A 20,126-nucleotide genomic window follows, 5' to 3' on the forward strand; every position below is an offset into this window, starting at 1 on the left:
AACCCAGAGGGTAAACTAGGCCTTGTTGGGATTAGTCCGGTGTTCCTCACGATGTTTTCCTTCACCGAACAGCGACTGGTAAATATCAAATGATATTTCGTACATAAGTTCCGAAAAACTCATTGGTACGAGCCGGGGTTTGAACCCGCGACCTCCGGATTGCAAGTCGCACGCTCTTACCGCTAGGCCACCAGCGCTTCAATACGCGCCATATAAAGATTTTGAAAAAAAATATAATTAATTATTTTTCCAAGCTAATTAGCTAAGATAAATTTTGGGACATAATAAAACCCAACAAAAGCTATTCAAATAAAAAAAAAGTTCAAATTTAAGACTTCGGTTTCTATTTCTACGAAGGTCGATTTTCATTTCAGCCCACCGTGCGGAGCGTTCCATTCCCAAGCCTTTCTGCGAGTCCGCAAAGATAGGGCAGGCAGCTCGAAGTGTCTGGTTGTGCCGCGCTTTCCTGCGAGGCTGATAGCCGAGCTTTTGCTGGAATGCCCAATTGCAAGCGTGGCCGAAAACCGGTTTCTGCAAATCTTTTAACTTTTGGCAGCGGGCGCAATCGTGCGAGGACAAAGACTGAGTTTCAATGGAGCTGACCTCGGACAAGAACTAATGGCTGAATGTATTAAAAAGCAAAGCCGTACGCCCGAGGGAACTTAAGATAGGGACACATTTCCGTACGAGGCCAAATATCGAACAGAGAGAGCAGAACTGGTCTAAGGAAGGCCAAAGGCTGGGCTCCACATAAATTCTGAAGGTTCAGTCTCAGCCTTACTGCAAGACGAGAGAGCTTGGAATGTAACCAATGTGATCGCGGACCCTCCTGCGGCTAGACTCTTGCATTTTTTCCGAAAGTGCAACTTGTTAAGAGGCTGTCAATACCTAAAGCGCGCACACTGTCTATTTGTATCGGAGTAAATGAGATAGCACTGTCGCATGTTACTGGGCCTGGACAAGGGAATAATATGAAAAATTATAAATAAATAAAAAGTGGATTATTAGTGTAATATTCTACTCAATAGCGGTTTAGATATAAATGTTTTGAAATTGTGATTTTAATTGCAGACCCATAAGTCAAAACAATAAAGACATAGAACCGTTTAATTGTGATTTTAAGACCAATCTTCGCAATTATTTTCTATCGAGCCGATTTCGTTCAATCATGTATCGAGTACAACCACGGTCTTTGAAATATAATTAATATGAACATATATTTTTCTTACTTGACTAAAACAAATAGTCTTTCTTAAAAAACTGTTTAAGTAACATCAATTTCAAGGACATTGGGTGTTGACAGCCTCTTAAATCTACGACCCTATGAAGTTTGACGTTTGGTATTTAGAATATTTTGATTATTTGGTCGTACGATTTAATCACTGCAGCTACTCTGCCTATGGCCTCCTCTGGTAACTATTAAGATTTTTTTTTCCCAGTAGTTACCACTGGTAAAAGGTCGGATTTTTTTCCCATGGTGGTAAACAAAGAGCATATAATCACTACGTTATGAGAACTGTTCATTTTCTGCCTACATACACGCTGAAGAATCTAGATAAAATGTATTTATTTTCCTTACAAGTGTATTGAAATTGTTTTACATATGTGACACGGAAACCATTAAAATTTATAAAAATATCATGAAACTCTTTCTCAAATGACTCTTGTACTCGTAGCAATTTTGATCAAATGGCGCTTATAGCATAATATACTCTTAAAATATGAGAAAAACACAAAAAAAAACGAGACAAAGAGTATTATATCATTATTATATATATATTCTGCAAACAATAATGTAGATATTCATTAGTACCTACGTGTTACATCTGCGAAATTTAATCTATGCGCCAAAGAAAATGGCGTACCACCGCGAGTGTTTAAAGCGACGTTTCAAAATAATCTAAATGAGCTTAAAACAAGAGTTTTTTCGCCTTGGATTGTTGATATATTGCTTTTATTGTTTCTTGATATTATTAGAATACATTTTCATAACGCACAATGGTATTTTTAATTTTTATTGTTTTTTTTTTTAATTTGTGACTCATGCGTGGCATCTCACCAATACTCGAGACATACAAACGCAGTCAAGTGCCGGCACTTCATTGAGGTGTGGAAGCATTTTCTTCCAGTGGTCTTCTCTAGTACAGTCAGCATCAAATACTTCGTAGCAGTCAAAGTGGCCAAATAGTTCGGTACACCATACTAAATATATGGTGTACCGAACTATTTGGCTACTTGGACTGCTACGAAGTATTTGACGCTGACTGTACTACATAATACCTCAATGGCCCACATCCGCGTTATTGGCAGAGAACGCAGCCACTTTCAATACGAGTGACAGAGAGTGAATACAGAAAGCAGTTTTGAAATGATAACAACAATGATGAAAAAATATTTTATTACAACACATTTTTTTAGAAAATGGGATTACATCGCTTATGACGAAATAGTAGCATAAACATTAACACTAAACGTACCTAAATTAGATTAGAAAAATCACATCTAGAAAAACTGCAACAGTAACACGCATTGCATTTCAAAACTTAATTTTATATCATTTTAAGTTACTAATATTATTAAAAGTTATTAATTAATCGATTGTTATCGCTAGTGTCATCGAAACGGCCCATTCACAATAGGATACGTAACACGAGGTAGCGTAGAACTGTCATCCCCCCGCATACGCAAGATTAATAGTTATTTTAATCAGTCGATTTCGTATTCTATTTCGACAAACTTATTCAGTATCGTAAATGTACAACCGTCTAATAATTAAATAATACAATAATCACAAGTCTCTCATTCGGGTCAAACTGAACGGATAATGCAGCAGCCTATAGAGTGTGACCCGACTGAGAGGCTTTGCGAGCGGGTGACGCGCGCGCTGCGCCGGCGACGCCGGCGGCAACGGCGTTCAACACCGCCGCGCGCGCCGCCCGGCAACCTGCATTCGTACCTCTTGCTTTACCAAACTTCTTACGTCACTCGGTCGAGAGCCGCTATTGTAGTTTGATGATATCATAGAATATGTAATAATTCCAAGACGTTCCATGTGATCAAACATGTGACTAATTCAGAAATATTCGATTACTTTGTGATAATGATAAGGTTTAACAACATACTTTATCGGATATCTTATTATTATGTGAACCTACATATAAAAAAAATATACAGACATTAAATACGTTCATGAATCAAGACAGCACAGACATTTGCATTTCATTATATTGCAATGTAATTGAAATACAACAGATTATACATAAATACTAAGTTTTAATGCTATTTCTACACATAAATAATGTGCGATATAGATAGTATATGGACTCTTACTAAATCTCTTAGCTTCGCTATATATTTGCTATCGGAAATTGTACATAATAGAATAAAATACTATATATTAAATATTCAATGACAATTTTTGAGAACATGATTATAAGGGTTGATTTTGTTGCGTAATATAACAATCAATTTTAAAATATCAGCTCATTTTCGTTAAAAACAAAACTCATTATTTTATGTCAAAGCTCATCGGGGGTATTCGCAGAGGTTATTACCTTATTGTTATAATAGTAAAAGTAAAACAACCCGGTCTAAGAGAAAGCTGTGACGTAGCAAATGAGGGGTTGATAAAAGCTAATCTCACATAGAAAACGACACTGGAACATTGTGCAATATTTTATATCATTGTATAAGCATAATTAATCAAGGCTTAGACAGCTCATCTCCGGTGGCCGTTGCAGACTGAAGGCTGATATTTATTTCATGTGCGAAGAATTTGATTATTTATAGTTTTTAATTAAGTGGAGATGGTGCAAGCTTCAAGCCTCATTAGTCACGCGCAAATTTCAAGGCGTAAATAATATCTTACCCAAAGATTTGCGCGTGGCGTAGATACAATTTATTACCTATATTCGAAGTAATAAATTAGAAAACAAAACGTATTCCAATTACTAGTTATTTGAGAGAATAGAATGCCCAGAAAGTAAAACACATTCCAATTAATAAAGTCAGGAGATGTATTATATTAATAGCTGGTACAGATAAATAGTGCAACGAGTTAATTTAAAATAGGGATGTTGACATGAATCGCGAATGTATAAGCAGTTGTTTTTACCATATTTTGTAAGTGTAAATATGCTACATAAATTAATAAAAAAAAAACAAAAGCATTTAAAGTAATGCCGAGTATCACGTGACTGTAAACACCAATCGGAGCGCGTTACGTCACAGTATGAGAAGCACCAATATGCTAGCACACACTGGTTGGCTGTATTTGTACGAGAAAACATATGTGTAATAATTTTAAAATTATAATTAACAATTAAACCATATAAGATATATCATAATATTCCATACTGTTGATTTACTAAACTTGTTATTCAATATTTTAGCTTATATATATACTTAATAACTTAGAAATTAAATATGAGAGCCCAGGGATCGGAACCGGTTTTTTGGAAAAACTTTGAAATAAATATATATTTCGGTTTATTTTATACTCCAAATATAGGACTCGGTTGTGTTTTTAGATAACGACTTCGTATTATGAGATTGCCCAATTAGAAATGAAATAATTAACAAAGAACGAAAAAATACAGTTTTCGTTCCCATACAAAAAATACCGGTTTCCGATCCCTGTGAGAGCCACCCTGGAGCGAGGCGCGAAATTTGAACACTAAAGTAAATAAACTTGTTTTTTTTTTTAAATTAATTAATAATATTTTGAAATATAATTCTTGAAATAACTAAGTATCAATCTATATAAAATTTAAAAAAAAATGTCAACATCCCTATAGTCTAATTCGACGGGCAATTAAAATTACATATGTGTACAGTCAGCATCAAATACTTTGTAGCAACCAAAGTAGCCAAATAGTTCGGTACACCCTATGTTTAGTGTGGTGTACCGAACTATTTGGCCACTTTGACTGCTACAAAGTATTTGACGCTGACTGTACCTATATGCTTAGTGATTGGCTATTGAGATGGTATGTATGTATTTTTTTTCCATAGCACGTAAAGTAACAAATAAATACTATAGTCACAATATTTCCTTACTTCCTGAACCATTCATGAGTATGACGTCACGAACTGTGCATTTAAAATAAAGTATTTGAAGATTGTTTTTTTGTTGTAATTATTTCCGGTATTGATAATCTGTAGTGAGAATACTGTTCTGTTCATTTCTTGAAGAGTTTGTTCCACTGCATACAATGTTTGGGTGGGGCTGTAGAAGTCGATGGCTGCGGGAGGGGCTGCGTCCCCTGGGGTGCCGCAGTCTGGAAGCCTACAAAAGAAAAGTACTGTTTAATTCCAATCCGGCCGCAACGCAATGCTGCCGTCGACATCGATTCTAATACTAGTACGAGTGCCTTACGCCTGTTGCTATCGGTTCTTGCTTAGCGCTATGTGACGCATTGTAAGTAATATTATATGTATCGCACAATTAATTAATATTTCTTGATTTAGAAACGTAAACGCACTAATATTTAACTGACTTCAAGATTTCAAAAGGAGGTTCTCAATTCGGCTGTATGTTTTTTTTTAAATGTTTGTTACTTCGTCATTTGTGTCATTCTCAATCAAAAGGTAACATTGTCGGTCAAAACATGTTCTTTCGTATGCAAAAAGAATCAGGCCTCTAAGTTTAGTACTTATTTTTCTATTATTTTTTATAATAATTTTGGGTTGAAGTTTAACACATTCACTGCCGGGAACCCACCTGGTGGGCGCTCGTGAACTTTGTTCAGATGCCGGACAACCGGTTGTTTTGTACGCAGCTATAGACCACCGGTTTCTGGGGTAGTGCGCCGTTTTTTGTCTGGCAGTGAATGTGTTAACTAAGTCTATTGCCGCGTTATGAGATGAAGATATTCTATTAAAATCAATTTAAATCAAACACTTACATACTACAATGTTATTATACTATTTAAAACTAGCCTACATAGCATGATCGCAGGGGTATGATAGTGCCGACGCCAAGACACATAAAAAAAATGAATAGATATATGCATTAAAGAAAATATTGGTTCAGTTATGTCTCATTTTGTGTTACTTTTTACGTCTGTTCTTTTTCTGTGTGTCGCTAGCGTACGAGTCCCAATAAATCATAGTAGTTTTGGGTCAACATAAAGGTCCCTTTTTACAAGTTTTTTATTAAGAAATGTACCTAAACGGTGGCCCATAGAATTTTTTTTTTAACGGAGGTACTAAATACGAGGGTGGATTGAAAAATTCGCGGCCTGAATATTAAAAACAAAACAGAGGTTTTTTAAATTTATTTTTATTTTTCTACATAGTCCCTGTCGAGTTGAATGCACTTGTTCCATCTGGATTCCAGAGCCATGACACCACATTTGAAGAAGCTTTCCTCGAGACCTTCAAAATAGGCATCCACATCAGCTTGGACCTCGGCGTTGCTTGAAAATTTCATACCACCCATATGTTTTTTAAATTGGGGAACAGATGAAAGGCCGATGGTGCTAAATCGGGTGAATAGGGTGGGTGGAGCAATAATTCAAACCCACATTTGTCAATCTCCGCCATCGATTTTAGTGACGTGTGAACAAGTGCATTGTCCTGGTGGAAGATAACTTTCTTTGTCAACATTCCAGGTCTTTTTATCTTCAGAGCCTCGCGTAATCTGCGTAATAACTCGCAATAATAGTCGGAATTTATAGTTTTACCTCTCTGGATATAGTCAACCATTATTATTCCCTTTGCATCCCAGAAAACAGATGCCATGACTTTATTGGCCGACAGAATTGCTTTGGCTTTTTTGGGAGGCGGAGATCCAGGACGAACCCACTGCTTCGATTGCTGTTTGTCTCTGGTGTATAGTGGTGGACCCACGTCTCGTCCATAGTTACAAATCTGTCCAAAAAGTCTTGAGTATCGGCTTCATACAGGTGCAGACATTCACGTGAATTAGTACGGCGAGCGATTTTTTGTTCCACTGAAAGAAGCCTCGGGACCCATCTCGCCGACACCTTGGAAAAACCTAATTCGTTGACTATAATATTTTGAGTTCTTTCATAAGAGATGCTTACGATGTCAGCTATTTCCCGCACCTTTAATCGCCGGTCTTTCATTATCATTTCGCATATAATTGCCACATTGTCCGTGTTAGTTACCGTTGTTGGCCTCCCGGGACGAGGGTCATCTGCGATACTATCTCGTCCACGCTTGAATTCAGCTGCCCATTTTTTCACCATCGTATATGATGGACAGGATTGCCTTAATGTACTTTGCATATCATCATAAATTTGCTTCGGTGTCAATCCTTTTTTATGCAGGTATTTAATCACAGCACGCTGCTCTAATTTCTCCATTTTCACGATATCTACCGACACGTAACTTTAAATATGACGTAAAATTGCTTTTAAATATAGACGCGAATTGAAATTTCGCGGCAAGAAAGTTGAATAATGACAGTTCAAAATGGCGGCAGAAAAAAGAAAAAAGTTTTTTTTTAGTTGGCCAGGCCGCGAATTTTTCAATCCACACTCGTAGTACAAATTAGGTACAAAAATATGGTATGCTTTTCATTTATTTTTATTTAGGTACATACGCCATTCTGACTCTCACCATTTTATGACGTGGAACTGTTGATGATGATCAGAATGGAACTCTTCAACGACGCATAGAACACGTTTGGCGATTTGTCCCCTTTTAACGTCGGAGGTAAATTTAAAACTTAATACGTGATTAAGTCCCGTTTGTGTTAGTTAATAATGTGTAAAAATCGTAAAAGTTTAAATCAAGTATTTACATTTGTAGAAGTGACATTTGATGAAGTGGAACTGCTGATGATGAACAGAACGGAACTCTTCAACGATGCATAGTTCATGTATGGCAATTTGTTCTCTGCATGTTAAGCAGGCAAGTGCTGTGTCAAGCCGTTAGGTTTTCAAGGCACATTTTTATATTTCTATACTATTTAGATTTATTAATAATTATCTGGTAAAGCACCAGATCATACATGGTGTGAAATAATTTATTTTAAATACAGTCGAATACTAGATTACTAGTCAACCATAGGGCAAATCTGAAATGTGTCAAGGTGGTGCAATGACAAAAATAAAAAATGTTTTCTCAGTTTCTACATAATTATGCGTAGGACGCTGTCTTTTTAATTGCATTGTATGAAATCCAAAATCAACAATAATCGTTCTTTTACCGGTCTCCCTCATTAAAGTCGTTTTTTTCCTTAAAAAATATTTCCAAGTTAATACCACTGGAAATTGCAACTTTTGTACAATACACATGATTAGGCATCGGAGTTTTTATCGCATGGTCAGACTAATAGCGAGCTATGGAGTCGACATTAGCAATAAAATTCAACTCATATTCATACTCATGCTCATTCATTTATTTAATTGGTGATTTTAATTTTACAAGGACAAAAATGTTTGTAAACGATCCTTTAATTTTGTCTTTCAGGATATAAATACATAAAAAATATTGACCATTTTTAATGTATTGATTAATTTACATTCATATTATTTTTACCTCTTTTAATATGCATATTGTTTTTTTTTATGAAATTTCTTAATATAATCAATACAAAAAATATAAATTATTCTTATTTGTAATATTTATCATATTCAAAGGTAAAATTAAATTATAGTATATAACTCGTCAAAGTTCTAGTTCTTGGTTATAAAATTAAAATCACTTATTAAATAGATGAATGAGTATGGGTATGAGTTGAATTTTATTGCTAATGTCGACTCCATAGCTCGCTATTAGCCTTACCATGCGAAAAAAAACTCCGATGCCTACACATGATTATTTTAAGTGTCTAGAGACTGTTTCTGAACAAAACACAATTTCATCAATTTCGATTTAATTTATAAAAATAATTGATATTTCGGAATCCACAAGCGACAATGTGGTACCTTTTGATTGAGAATAGGCGGATGAAAAAACATCAGGAAGACTAGAATGAAACTCCACTACGACTAAAGATTTTTAAGTCTTGAGGCTAGTTACCTATAATTGTTATGAGTAGCGTACGGACAAGTGGTGGCATTTTGAACAGAGCGGGAAATGGAGATTTTATGATTAAATGATTAACGATTACATGATTTTTCTAAAACATATTTGTTACACTTTTTAATATTCTTAATCAGGTAGTGCCAAAGTTTTCAGACTAAAAATATATGTATTTTTAATGCCTCAATATAAGTAGGTAGGGGCAAAGGCAGTAGAAAAAGGAATTGAAAATTTAAGCTATAGTCTAGAGAAAAAACGAGGGCCTGCCATTACCCAGAAATGGGACAGTCATTAATTGGCTACATAATAGTATTTTATGCAACAGTTGTATAAGAGGGGTCAAAAAAGGCGAGTGGCGTGAGTTACAATGTGAGCCGGAGCCGAAGGCGGAGGCGAACATTGTAAAGGAATACGCCACGAGAATTTTTTGACCTACTTATACAACGTTGCATACAATATTTTTCCTACGAGTCAACAAAAATAAATCTTAATTTAGGTAAACAAATTACAGCAAAAGTATATAGCCAAGACGCGCGAGCATACCTTGTTACGCGCCCGGCCCGCCCCTGGCCGCGGCCGGCCGGTCGGCGACACCTCCTCGTAACTCATGAGGCCCTGGTACTTGCTACTTGCTAAATTAACTTTTTTGACAGTTTTTTCTCAATTTTGGCCACCGTAGCCTACGGAGACTAACAAGCAACGCTAAGCGGTCTTCGTAGTCTATGGGTGTTGCTATATTACGGGTGTCACATGCGTGTTTCTTACTTATGAAGTAATTATTTTTACTATGCAACCAAATGAATATTTTGTAAGTTGGCAGCAATGCACTTAGTTTAAAACTGTATTCGTTTTGGTTTTGTTAGGTTGGTAGCCATTAATCGCAGTAACGTTATAGCTTATAAAAGCACAAGAGCTTTTATGAGGAATAGACAATATAGACTTTTCTTGAAATCTTTTATGTATATCCTTATATTCGTGTTAATGAATGCATAAATGACAGATAACAGTAGAGGAGTAGGAAATAGTATTTTATGCAACAGTTGTATAAGAAGGGTCAAAAAAGGCGAGTGGCGTGAGTTACAATGTGAGCGGGAGCCGAAGGCGTAGGCGAACATTGTAAAAGAATACGCCACGAGAATTTTTTGACCTACTTATACAACGTTGCATACAATATTTTTCCTACGAGTCAACAAAAATAAATCTTAATTTAGGTAAACAAATTACAGCAAAAGTAAGTATATAGCCAAGACGCGCGAGCATACCTTGTTACGCGCCCGGCCCGCCCGGGCCGCGGCCGGCCGGTCGGCGACACCTCCTCGTAACTCATGAGGCCCTGGTACTTGCTACTTGCAAAATTAATTTTTTGGACAGTTTTTTCTCAATTTTGGCCACCGTAGCCTACGGAGACTAACAAGCAACGCTTAGCGGTCTTCGTAGTCTATGGGTGTTGCTATATTACGGGTGTCACATGCGTGTTTCTGACTTATGAAGTAATTATTTTTACTATGCGACCAAATGAATATTTTGTAAGTTGGCATCAATGCACTTAGTTTAAAACTGTATTCGTTTTGGTTTTGTTAGGTTGGTAGCCATTAATCGCAGTAACATTATAGCTTATAAAAGCACAAGAGCTTTTATGAGGAATAGACAATATAGACTTTTCTTGAAATCTTTTATGTATGTTCTTATATTCGTGTTAATGAATGCATAAATGACAGATAACAGTAGAGGAGTAGGAAAAATTATTTATTAGATTGACATCGATTTTGCACAACCTCTAAAAATATTTTTTTTTTTTCTTAAATTGTTCGCGGCCCGTCACCTTCACCTGTCGGCTTTTCACGATTTTGCAGCCACTCCTTTGGCCATACAAAATGTTTCGTCAAAAAATTGGCTTTTGATAAAATTTTTTGGTTCTATGTCACATCTATATAGATCTGGAAATTAATGAATGGTTGTATGGAAATATTGCCTTCATGAACATCATTGGGGTTCGCTGGAACATTGGTTCAACAATCGTCAATAAACGCTGAGTACTTTTTCCAGTTAACTTTTATAAACTTTTCGTCTCTCTTTTTGCACGTATCTCTTGGTCCTTTATGTCTGGAAGTAATTTGGTTCATATATGTTTTTAAACCTAGATCGTTCCTTTTTCATTCTGGCGATAGACAGCTTTGATACTTTTAATTTATCTGCTGCCACTCTGACGGACGTTAACGGAGTCTTATTAAAAATCGATTTAACTCGGTTAATGATTCGAGGTAGCGTGATTGTCCTATTTCTTCCCGGAACCTTCTTAAAACGAATCTCAACTGTTTCTTCATAATGTCTTTTTATTATATATATACTAGTTTGTCTAGCTCTTCCTTGAAGAAAATGATTGAATATATCTTTTTTAATATGAGACTCGTAAAATAAAGGCAATTGTGAAAAGCCCTATTAGCAAGTGCTTCATATTCCGATGCTTAAATTTGAAAAAACGAATAAGCAATAACAACATTCCCGCTTGAAATGACAGACAATGAAACCATAGAAGCAATGACACCAAAACTTTACTATTGTTTTAATAAAATTTTCAGCCAGTAAGACTTTGAAAGTTGTCTCTTTACTTCCGGGACACCCATTAATTGCAAATGGCGACTGGGATATAAGATTCAAAATCTTCCTTATCGTGCTCACTTAAATTGGTGTCCATGTTGTAAAATGAATGAATTATGGCAACTTGCTCCATGTTCTTGGGGGTAAATTTGTTTCTTAATTTATTAAAAACCCGTTTGTGTGCCGAAAATGATCGTTCAACATCTACTGATGTTAGCGTTGCATGTTTTAGGGTAATCCTACACTCTTCCATTGAAGCCATTTCTCTGATTTGTTATCGACATCCGGATTTCTATCCAAAACCAGGTCTAGCTTTTCTCTCAGTGTCACTTCCGTTCAAGCTTAATGTACTCCTTACTATGTCTATTGTCAGAAAACTTTTATCTATTGGAATTATTGTACATTCTAACTTCTCTATTGATACAGTTATAATTTGGTAAGATTCTTTTATAAAATTAAACTAGTCTTTTAAGTTTTCATTCCTGAAGTGCTTGAGCTTTTTTTTATAGCAATGGCCTCGTTTGTGTTCAACTGCATTACGATGTTTCGAATAACATCAAAATGTTTATCGTAGTAAATACAAGCATTTAACCAGGAGCCCCATCTAGTTATTATAGGTTCTGGTGGTAAAGGCACATTTGGAGCGTGGTCCTAAAAAAACCAAACGCGATGGGGTGACTTTAAGAAAATTTTCTTGACATTTGATATCACAGAATTCACTAATTTATGATCCTACCGTACCTGTTTTGCGACTCTGTGTAACCCATGAGTTAAGCAAGTAACGTGCTTTACTTTTCTGTAGTTTTTCTATAAAAACGTATATACGTTTTGCCATCGTATGGTTCAATCCACTTCAAAATTGTCGATTCTGGTGGGTCATTCATATTGGTTAATTTATATTTCTGCTGTCGTGTTGTTTTAAATTATTAGCCTAGCGTATTACAAAAACACATATTGGAAGCGTGCAAGATGGCAGCGCCGCTTAGCGTTCGCAACCACCGGGGAGCTGTCAATTAATGAGCTCAATAAAATAAAGATTATTCCTTAAAAATGTTTACTATAATACAGTTACCAATGTGCGGTATCTTTTCGTTTTTAATGTTAAACACACTTGACTTTTGCGTTACTGAAAATAGTCAGAATTATCTGTGTATTTTATATTATTCGGTTAATTTTCTTCGTCGTTGTTTCGTTACAAATTCAATGAAAAAATGTATGTTTCATTATGTTTTGATGGCCCACTTCGTGATCCTCTTCCTGGGGATACGTATGATGCTTTCAAGTATATAAGTTTTGCCCTTCTTCACAGGTTTTAATCAACCCATTTTATGTTAAAACATATGTTCTTTTGCTTATCACAACGTTTGTTATGACAGACGACAGAAAACTCTGCGTGTCAAAAGTATGTTTCTGACGGGCTTTCAGTAACTGTCATTATAACTAATATTACAATTACCTAATGTTGGTACACTGTATTAGCCATATTATTTTATTAATAGGGACCGTGCGCGTTGGAGGGTCTGCCATCTTGTGGCCTGAATCGGAACCACAAACATGTACATTTACACGTCACGTGTTTTCTTGTGCTTAGTAGGTTCTGCCATCTTGTGGGCTAGATCGGAACAATAAACATCACATTTACGTCTTACGCCAAAAATATGACGGCTCCTGTGCTGCCTCCTACAGTTCATGCACACTCCCTATACCCAAGCAAAACTCTGCGTTGACATAGACTAGATAAAATGTTTAGCCGTTACGTTGGTAAGCCTGGAATAATACTATATGATATAAAAGCCTAACTTCTAGCTCGATGTTGGAAATATATAAAGTTTACTTTTATTGTTTCGTCCAGTATTATTGCAGTTTACCATTTATCAGCTATCGTGACCTATTTTTATCGTAAATATGATTTTAAAGCAAAAAACGTGAACAAAATAACGGAATAGTATGGGAATTGACAGAAACACACGTAGCTTTTTTGTCATATTTGGCCACATCAAGCGCTGTGAAGCTGTGATCGTTCCGGCTTCCCCCACCACCCACTTTGCACGCTTCCAATAGCAAACTGTTGTCTAAATTGGCAACATGAAATTATTTTGTCGTATATACAGTTTATAAAGTTTTTGGCTAGTAATCAATAAAGGTTGTATATGGTTAAAAAGTATATCAATTGAATGTGAGAGAGCAAGAGAAATAGATTTTATGAGTAAAGTAAATATCACATAAAATTTGAATTTATTCATTCAATCATAAAAAGTTATTACTCTCATTTCCTGCTCTGTTCAAAATGCCACTACTTGTGCGTACACTAGTTATGAGATGCACAATGGTTGGAAACAATTTGAATGGCATTTCAAACTGTTTTGTAAAGTCGGTTTTTTTCTATTGAAGATTATTTATGAAGTGTTTTGGCGGCGCGGTGACATGCCCCATCCTGCAATCTGCAGTCGCGGTCTATAGTCCGACCGCGTTATACATATAATTGAAGAAGTGTGCGGTGAAAGCTGAAATGTTCAGCAACGCTATAGGCCTAGCACAGGAGCACCGCGACAGTATCTCACCCGTGAGATAGTTCACCCGTCTTTTTCTAACCGTATTTAGTACATCTCGCGGGCGAGATAGTGTCGCGCCGCTCCTGTGCTAGGGCCTACATAAGGATGTTTATACAATGGTGATAATATGCTTACCTTTCTCGACCAAGCTTTGCAAGATATGCTTGTGCCGGACCGACTCCCAATTGGCGCGGGGCTACTCGGCTATATCCTGTCCGCCGCCTGCGGTGCCCGTCTTATCAACAATGCACGAACGCGCTACAGATGCGAATAACCTGTAATTCATAATTATATTATATTAATAAATATCGACATGAGCAGCGGGTATAATTGGTGCACGAAAAGATTGGAAAGATTTAATTCTATTGTATTAAAGTTTAGATTACTGAACAGAGAAAAAAGTTTAATGACGAGGTTCTGAAAATACTCAAATGTATCGTGGTCTGATTTTCCGAACCGCCCTTTACATTTATTTGTCTCATAAACATAAAAAGAAGGCCACTTACTTTTCTATCTCTGGAGCGCAGTGGACGAATTCGTGTGACCAGAACTTGTAAATTGGGTTTTTGATCAGTTCTATAAACGTTATCAGCAGGCCCCATGGGTGTGGCCGATTGACTATGAGCCTCTCAAGCAACATTCTAGTGATTTGTTCCTGCACCGCTTCGGAGTTTGCCTCAGCGAAGAGATACAGTAGACAGCAACTAAAGTAGTGTGTGTGACTGTTGGGATATCGGAGTTGATTTGCGATTGCGTTGAGGAACAAGTATCTGAAATGTAATAGCATGTTAAACCATAAGCACTTAAATATAGGTTTTAATGTATTAAGTGTCTTTTTAAGTCTCAAATTGTGTCTTTTAATGATGACTTACCTCCCCTCGTAATCGAAGTCAACAGTAAAGTTTTGGAAAATGTCCATATGCGCAGAGTGCGCGATCGTGGACATGTTCGGGGTCTGCCCCTTGGAGCGAATGTGCGCTATAGCTTGAGTGCCCACGTACAACACCACGGCATTCATGAGCTGACTGTTGTATCGGCGACCTGGCTCATTCACCACCTACAAACATTGTTATGCAACTTGATGGGCCGTTCTTATACATAGGTACGAATACACAAACATTGATGCATCAGATGCAGGTCGCAATAACTACCTCTGATCAAATATTACCACTGGATGTTTTTCAAAAAGATAAAGACAGTGAGGTAAACACAATATAACATACCTGCATGTTGCCTCTAAGTTCCGACAGGAAAGTGACCGGTGCTCGCGCTTTTAGGTATGCGTCCAAATCCTTCTTGAACTGCGAGTTGGGAATCATGGTGGCGTAGTTAATGACCGCACGGGGCGGCAGTGTAATCTCCGCCAGCAGGTCCACCTTCAGATTCGGAGTGAACGGATCCGGTAGCCTCATGTTTCTCGGGAAAGCGGACAGGATAAGATTTCTCATCTGTATGCAGTTAGGAGGTATCTCATCACAGAATCCATAGTGGTAGTCGCACAGGAACTCTGGGAAGTCGTGAAGCAGAACGAGGAGGACCTTGAGAGTGCCCTTGTACAGCATCATGACCGGCGCGGCGAGCTCCGTGTTGCGAAGGAAGGGATCAAGGAACTTGAACAGGTCGATCAGAAGTGTGGAATACATTCCCCAGCCCTGAAATTATATTTATATGTGAGATCTTAGCATTTCATGACTCCCTAACAAAGCCGCAAACAAAGTATGTATGTACTTACAAAATTTGTAAAGTTATCATATATTTCTAATTTCAAATATTTATGGGTACAGTAATTGTAAACTGTTAACTAATAAACTATAGTACAGGCACACACAAATACACATAAACATGTAAATATAGAGCTGTACCTAAGAAAAGTACATTATGCTAGTAGTGACCGACCCCAATCTCTCCCGGGACCAGTCTGAAAATCAGCTCAGAGCCCTCTGGCACTGTACATGCTGAGATTGGGACCCTTTGCCACATCATAGATTTAAGTTTTAATTATTATGTTAATTTAAGTTAATTAGTTTAAGTTATTTTGTTTTTATTTTTTAGCTATTTTCACGTAAATTGTAAATTTCGTTTGTGTGGCAATTAAGATTTATTTATTTATTTAATTGTCATTATGGTCTGGACTTGCCCACCTGTATGTAAAACCATTTTAAATATGTTAAAACGGGCCACTCTCGTATTTTAAGTCGAAAACGCTCGATACGTGAGTGACCCGTTTTAACATATTTAATATGTCTGTGTCTCACGGAAGTTTTGTTATTAAAACCATTTTGACACGCACCCTTTGACTGCCCAATTTAAATGGACGCCTTAGTGAAGCCAAAGTAATAATAGCTATGATTTGCAATAAAATTAATGTTACCTTCTGCTGAGGAGTGACAGCTAATACTCGGTTAATGAACGCGCGATGTGCGACCATCTCGAGCCAGGCGTAGCAGAAGCCGGGGACGACGCTTGGCCGGATGATGCGCAGCGTGTGGCAGAACGCAGTAAGAACCTGTTTATACAATAAATGCTAATGCAATTCTAAAAAATGAGATAGAACCCGAATAATTAAGCATGTAAGGCGTAATTAATTGCGTCATTTTAAGTTATTATGGCGAACTTAACGACATTTTCCAGTGGATCACATATATAATATAAGCGTACGTAGCTATTTTCCTCGCTAACGCGTCATGCTGCAGTGTTATAGGATTATAAAATTCGTAACTGCATTCTAAAAACTTACAATCAAATATACCTAACAAACATATAGATGGGCATTGTTAATGATAAACCCACTTCTGTAACTGCTCATGGCTCTCAAGTCTTACCTGGAAGTTCATAGACTCTAGTACAGGTTCGGCCATGTTCATGTCAAGGAATAGGATCAGGAGCAGCCGGTGGTATGGCAGCTGTTGGAAGTTCGTGCCGTGCTCATCGTGGTCTTGCAGCAAGCAGCCGGCAATAATGCCCAGGATCTACAAATATCAATATGGATGATGACACATGATGAATTATGAAAAAATAAAACCGGCCAAGAGCATGTCGGGCCATGCTCAGAGTAGGGTTCCGTAGTTAGTCTTCCGTCACAATAAGCTAAACTGGAGCTTAAAGTATGGTTGATTGTTAACCAAGGGATGAACTGTGGGTGTACGTCTTTTTACTATGAAGGGGAAACTTTTTACGATAACTCAAAAACAGCTAAACTGATCAAATCCGCTATAGTTTTCATTTAATGTCTTTCTTAAGCTCTACTTCCAAGATTTTTTTCATATTTTTTGGACCTATGGTTCAAAAGTTAGGGGGGGGGGGACACAATTTTTTTTTTCTTTTGGGACAATTATCTCCGAATATATTCACTTTATCAAGAAATGTTTGTTTAAGACCCCTATTCGTTTTGAAAGACCTTTCCAACGATATCCCACACTGTAGGGTTGAAGCAAAAAAAAATGTTCACCCCCACTTTACGTGTAGGGGAGGTACCCTAAAAAAAATCAAATTTTTAAATTTTATTGTACGACTTTGTCGGCTTTATTGATTTATATATCCATGCCAAATTTCAGCTTTCTAGCACTTACGACCACGGAGCAAAGCCTCGGACAGACAGACAGACAGACGGACATGGCGAAACTATAAGGGTTCCTAGTTGACTACGGAACCCTAAAAATGCATGACCTCATAGATACAATTTTTTTAGTGACATTAAAATAAAATAAAAATGTATCATACGATTCTTTGCATTTTATTAACAATAGACTGTATAGCAAATATATACATAAACGCAATATTTCATACTCCAAATCGCAATTTTCTTGTTTTCCATACTACACTTACTACAAGATGGCTTCAACTTGATCGTGACGTCACGAACAAGTACCGTTTAGGAACGGCCGTTTCGCGCGTAAAGTACGTTTATCAGACAATATGGGTCCTATATAAACACATGATCCTCAAAACAAACGATCGACTGATACCATTAATAAAAACTTGTCATTTAGCTGATTGTATATGCTCAAACTAAACAACGTGATTAACTGTTTTCAACGCTTTTGGACATATTATTATGTTTTTTAAATGACATTTTTGGATATACAAAGACCGGTCAGCCGTGGAAATGAAGTATAGATAAGTGCAAACGCTACGTAAGGAACACATGATATGGAAATAAGTAAAGAATACAAACCTTGTTTAGCAGATTTAATTTGGGCGTCGGGTTGCCTCCGTCGGCAGTATTCTTGATGAGCAATGAAACAAGTTTGATGAAGGAATCACACATGGCGTAATACTTCTCCCGCTTGGGAGGAGACGGCGGCGGGTTGACTCGCTCGTCGTTGATCTGTTGGTGCACGTTCTCAATGCACATCTGAGTCGCGATGCGGAAGAATCGAGTTATCATATCGTCCGATTTCAATATTCCGTTCATGTTCATTCGGTGAACATATAGATTGAAATTCTGTGCAATCTCTATCTCTGTTAGGGGGCTAAGAAGAACGTTTCTCCATTCGCGGAGAAGATTCTCGGTTTTCTCAAGTAGGCCCGGTGGATCGTCGTAATCACGTGCCTAGAATATTTATATTAATTTTAATGGGTTAAAAAAATATTATAACAAAATAATATTAACAAGAAATGCAAACAACAATCGAGAACTATAATATAGGAGGATTACGTTTAGACAAGGTAAAGGTAAATACATACCCGTACTTGTAAGATGCCCGCATGAATGTGCGAGGTGGGTCCCAGCGGCGAGCGCTCGCCGAGGTAGGCGCTCGGGTCCTGGTTGACGCGGATCATTTCTATGAGGCTGCCGAGCCCCTCGGGCGGCGGCTGGCGCGAGTGGGACATGATGCGCACCAACGTGTCCGTCGTGTGGTACAGGTCCGACTCGTTCGCGTACATATTGTTCCTGTCGTCCACTAGGTATAGCTGGACTAGCTGCATGGAGAATGCGACGGCCATGTAGTTGTTGCCGTTGTCCATCATGTGTGCCAACGCAATGTCGTACTGTTGATATGGTAAAAAGGCTTAAGAAGCAATTCCCGGGGTGAACCTATCAATATATTATGTATACATCTTATTTTTAGTATTATAAAGGACTGTAGAACAGGCTAGTTTCCTGTACTCGTGGGTGTATGAGTCAAGACTCGTAAAAAAAAAGCAGCCATGTCACTGAAAACTAAACCGTCATAGCACGTTTAATATTTACAAAAATCTTATTTATTTAAACTTTATTGCACAAAAGAACTTATCGTAAAAAAGGCGGACTTAATACGGCAAGGCATTCTCTACCAGTCAACCTTAAGGCAAAGCAGAAAGATTATGGGCAGTGCTACTAGTTACTTCTAGGTAACTATTAACATAAAAGCTTATCTAAGATTTAACATACATAAGCAACAAAATACATATAATACATACAATATATATAATTATCTATATACTTATATAATTTATATAAACTAAATAATAGAAGCTAGAAATCCTTCATTCTACTAGCAAAAAAAGACCGTACAGATTTCTTAAACGCAAATTTGAAGTGCGTTCCTTAGGCGTGCCATCTGCACACAGAAAAGTTCGATGAGAGGGGATTGATAAAGACATATAGCTAGAAGAGCGGAGCTGACAGTCGCGAGAAACGCCGTAAAACTGAAAGAGCGACTTGAGATATACAGGAGAATGTGGATCGCTGGCAACAGAGTATAAAGAGAAAAGCATGCGAACTCTACGTGGTTGACGGATGGGAAGCCGAAAGCAGAGATATGATCATATTTACAGAGGCAAAAATGAATCAAATATTGTTATTGAGAAGGCGATCTAATTTTATAAGAAGTAGTTCTTCGGATAGGTCCAGATAACACACCCACATCACCGTAATCAATAATGGGTATAATAAGAGTATTTATTAAAAGAACTTTACTGTTAATGAGTAAAAAGTGCTTAAGCTTGTTAAGAGAATGAAGAAAGCTCATGTTAGTATCAAATCCACTTGAACCA

General features: G+C 37.2%; 1 protein-coding gene across 3 annotated transcripts in view; it reads right to left on the minus strand.

Moving 5' to 3' along the window:
• Window positions 1-2,381: 2,381 nt before the first annotated feature.
• Window positions 2,382-20,126, minus strand: part of LOC133517879 (CCR4-NOT transcription complex subunit 1) — a 41,683-nt gene continuing 23,938 nt past the window's right edge. For all 3 annotated transcript variants that reach the window (XM_061851360.1, XM_061851352.1, XM_061851344.1), the window contains exons 8-16: window positions 18,834-19,139; window positions 18,322-18,699; window positions 16,970-17,116; window positions 16,519-16,653; window positions 15,371-15,799; window positions 15,020-15,204; window positions 14,654-14,917; window positions 14,283-14,422; window positions 2,382-5,287 (exon numbers count right to left, since the gene is read on the minus strand). In XM_061851360.1, the coding sequence (XP_061707344.1) occupies window positions 14,344-14,422; window positions 14,654-14,917; window positions 15,020-15,204; window positions 15,371-15,799; window positions 16,519-16,653; window positions 16,970-17,116; window positions 18,322-18,699; window positions 18,834-19,139 (1,923 nt within the window). In that variant the 3' untranslated portion in view covers window positions 2,382-5,287; window positions 14,283-14,343. The remainder of the gene's footprint in view (window positions 5,288-14,282; window positions 14,423-14,653; window positions 14,918-15,019; window positions 15,205-15,370; window positions 15,800-16,518; window positions 16,654-16,969; window positions 17,117-18,321; window positions 18,700-18,833; window positions 19,140-20,126) is intronic.

The sequence above is a fragment of the Cydia pomonella genome, chromosome 1 (assembly GCF_033807575.1).
Source record: "Cydia pomonella isolate Wapato2018A chromosome 1, ilCydPomo1, whole genome shotgun sequence".
NCBI classification, from domain to species: Eukaryota; Metazoa; Arthropoda; class Insecta; order Lepidoptera; family Tortricidae; genus Cydia; species Cydia pomonella.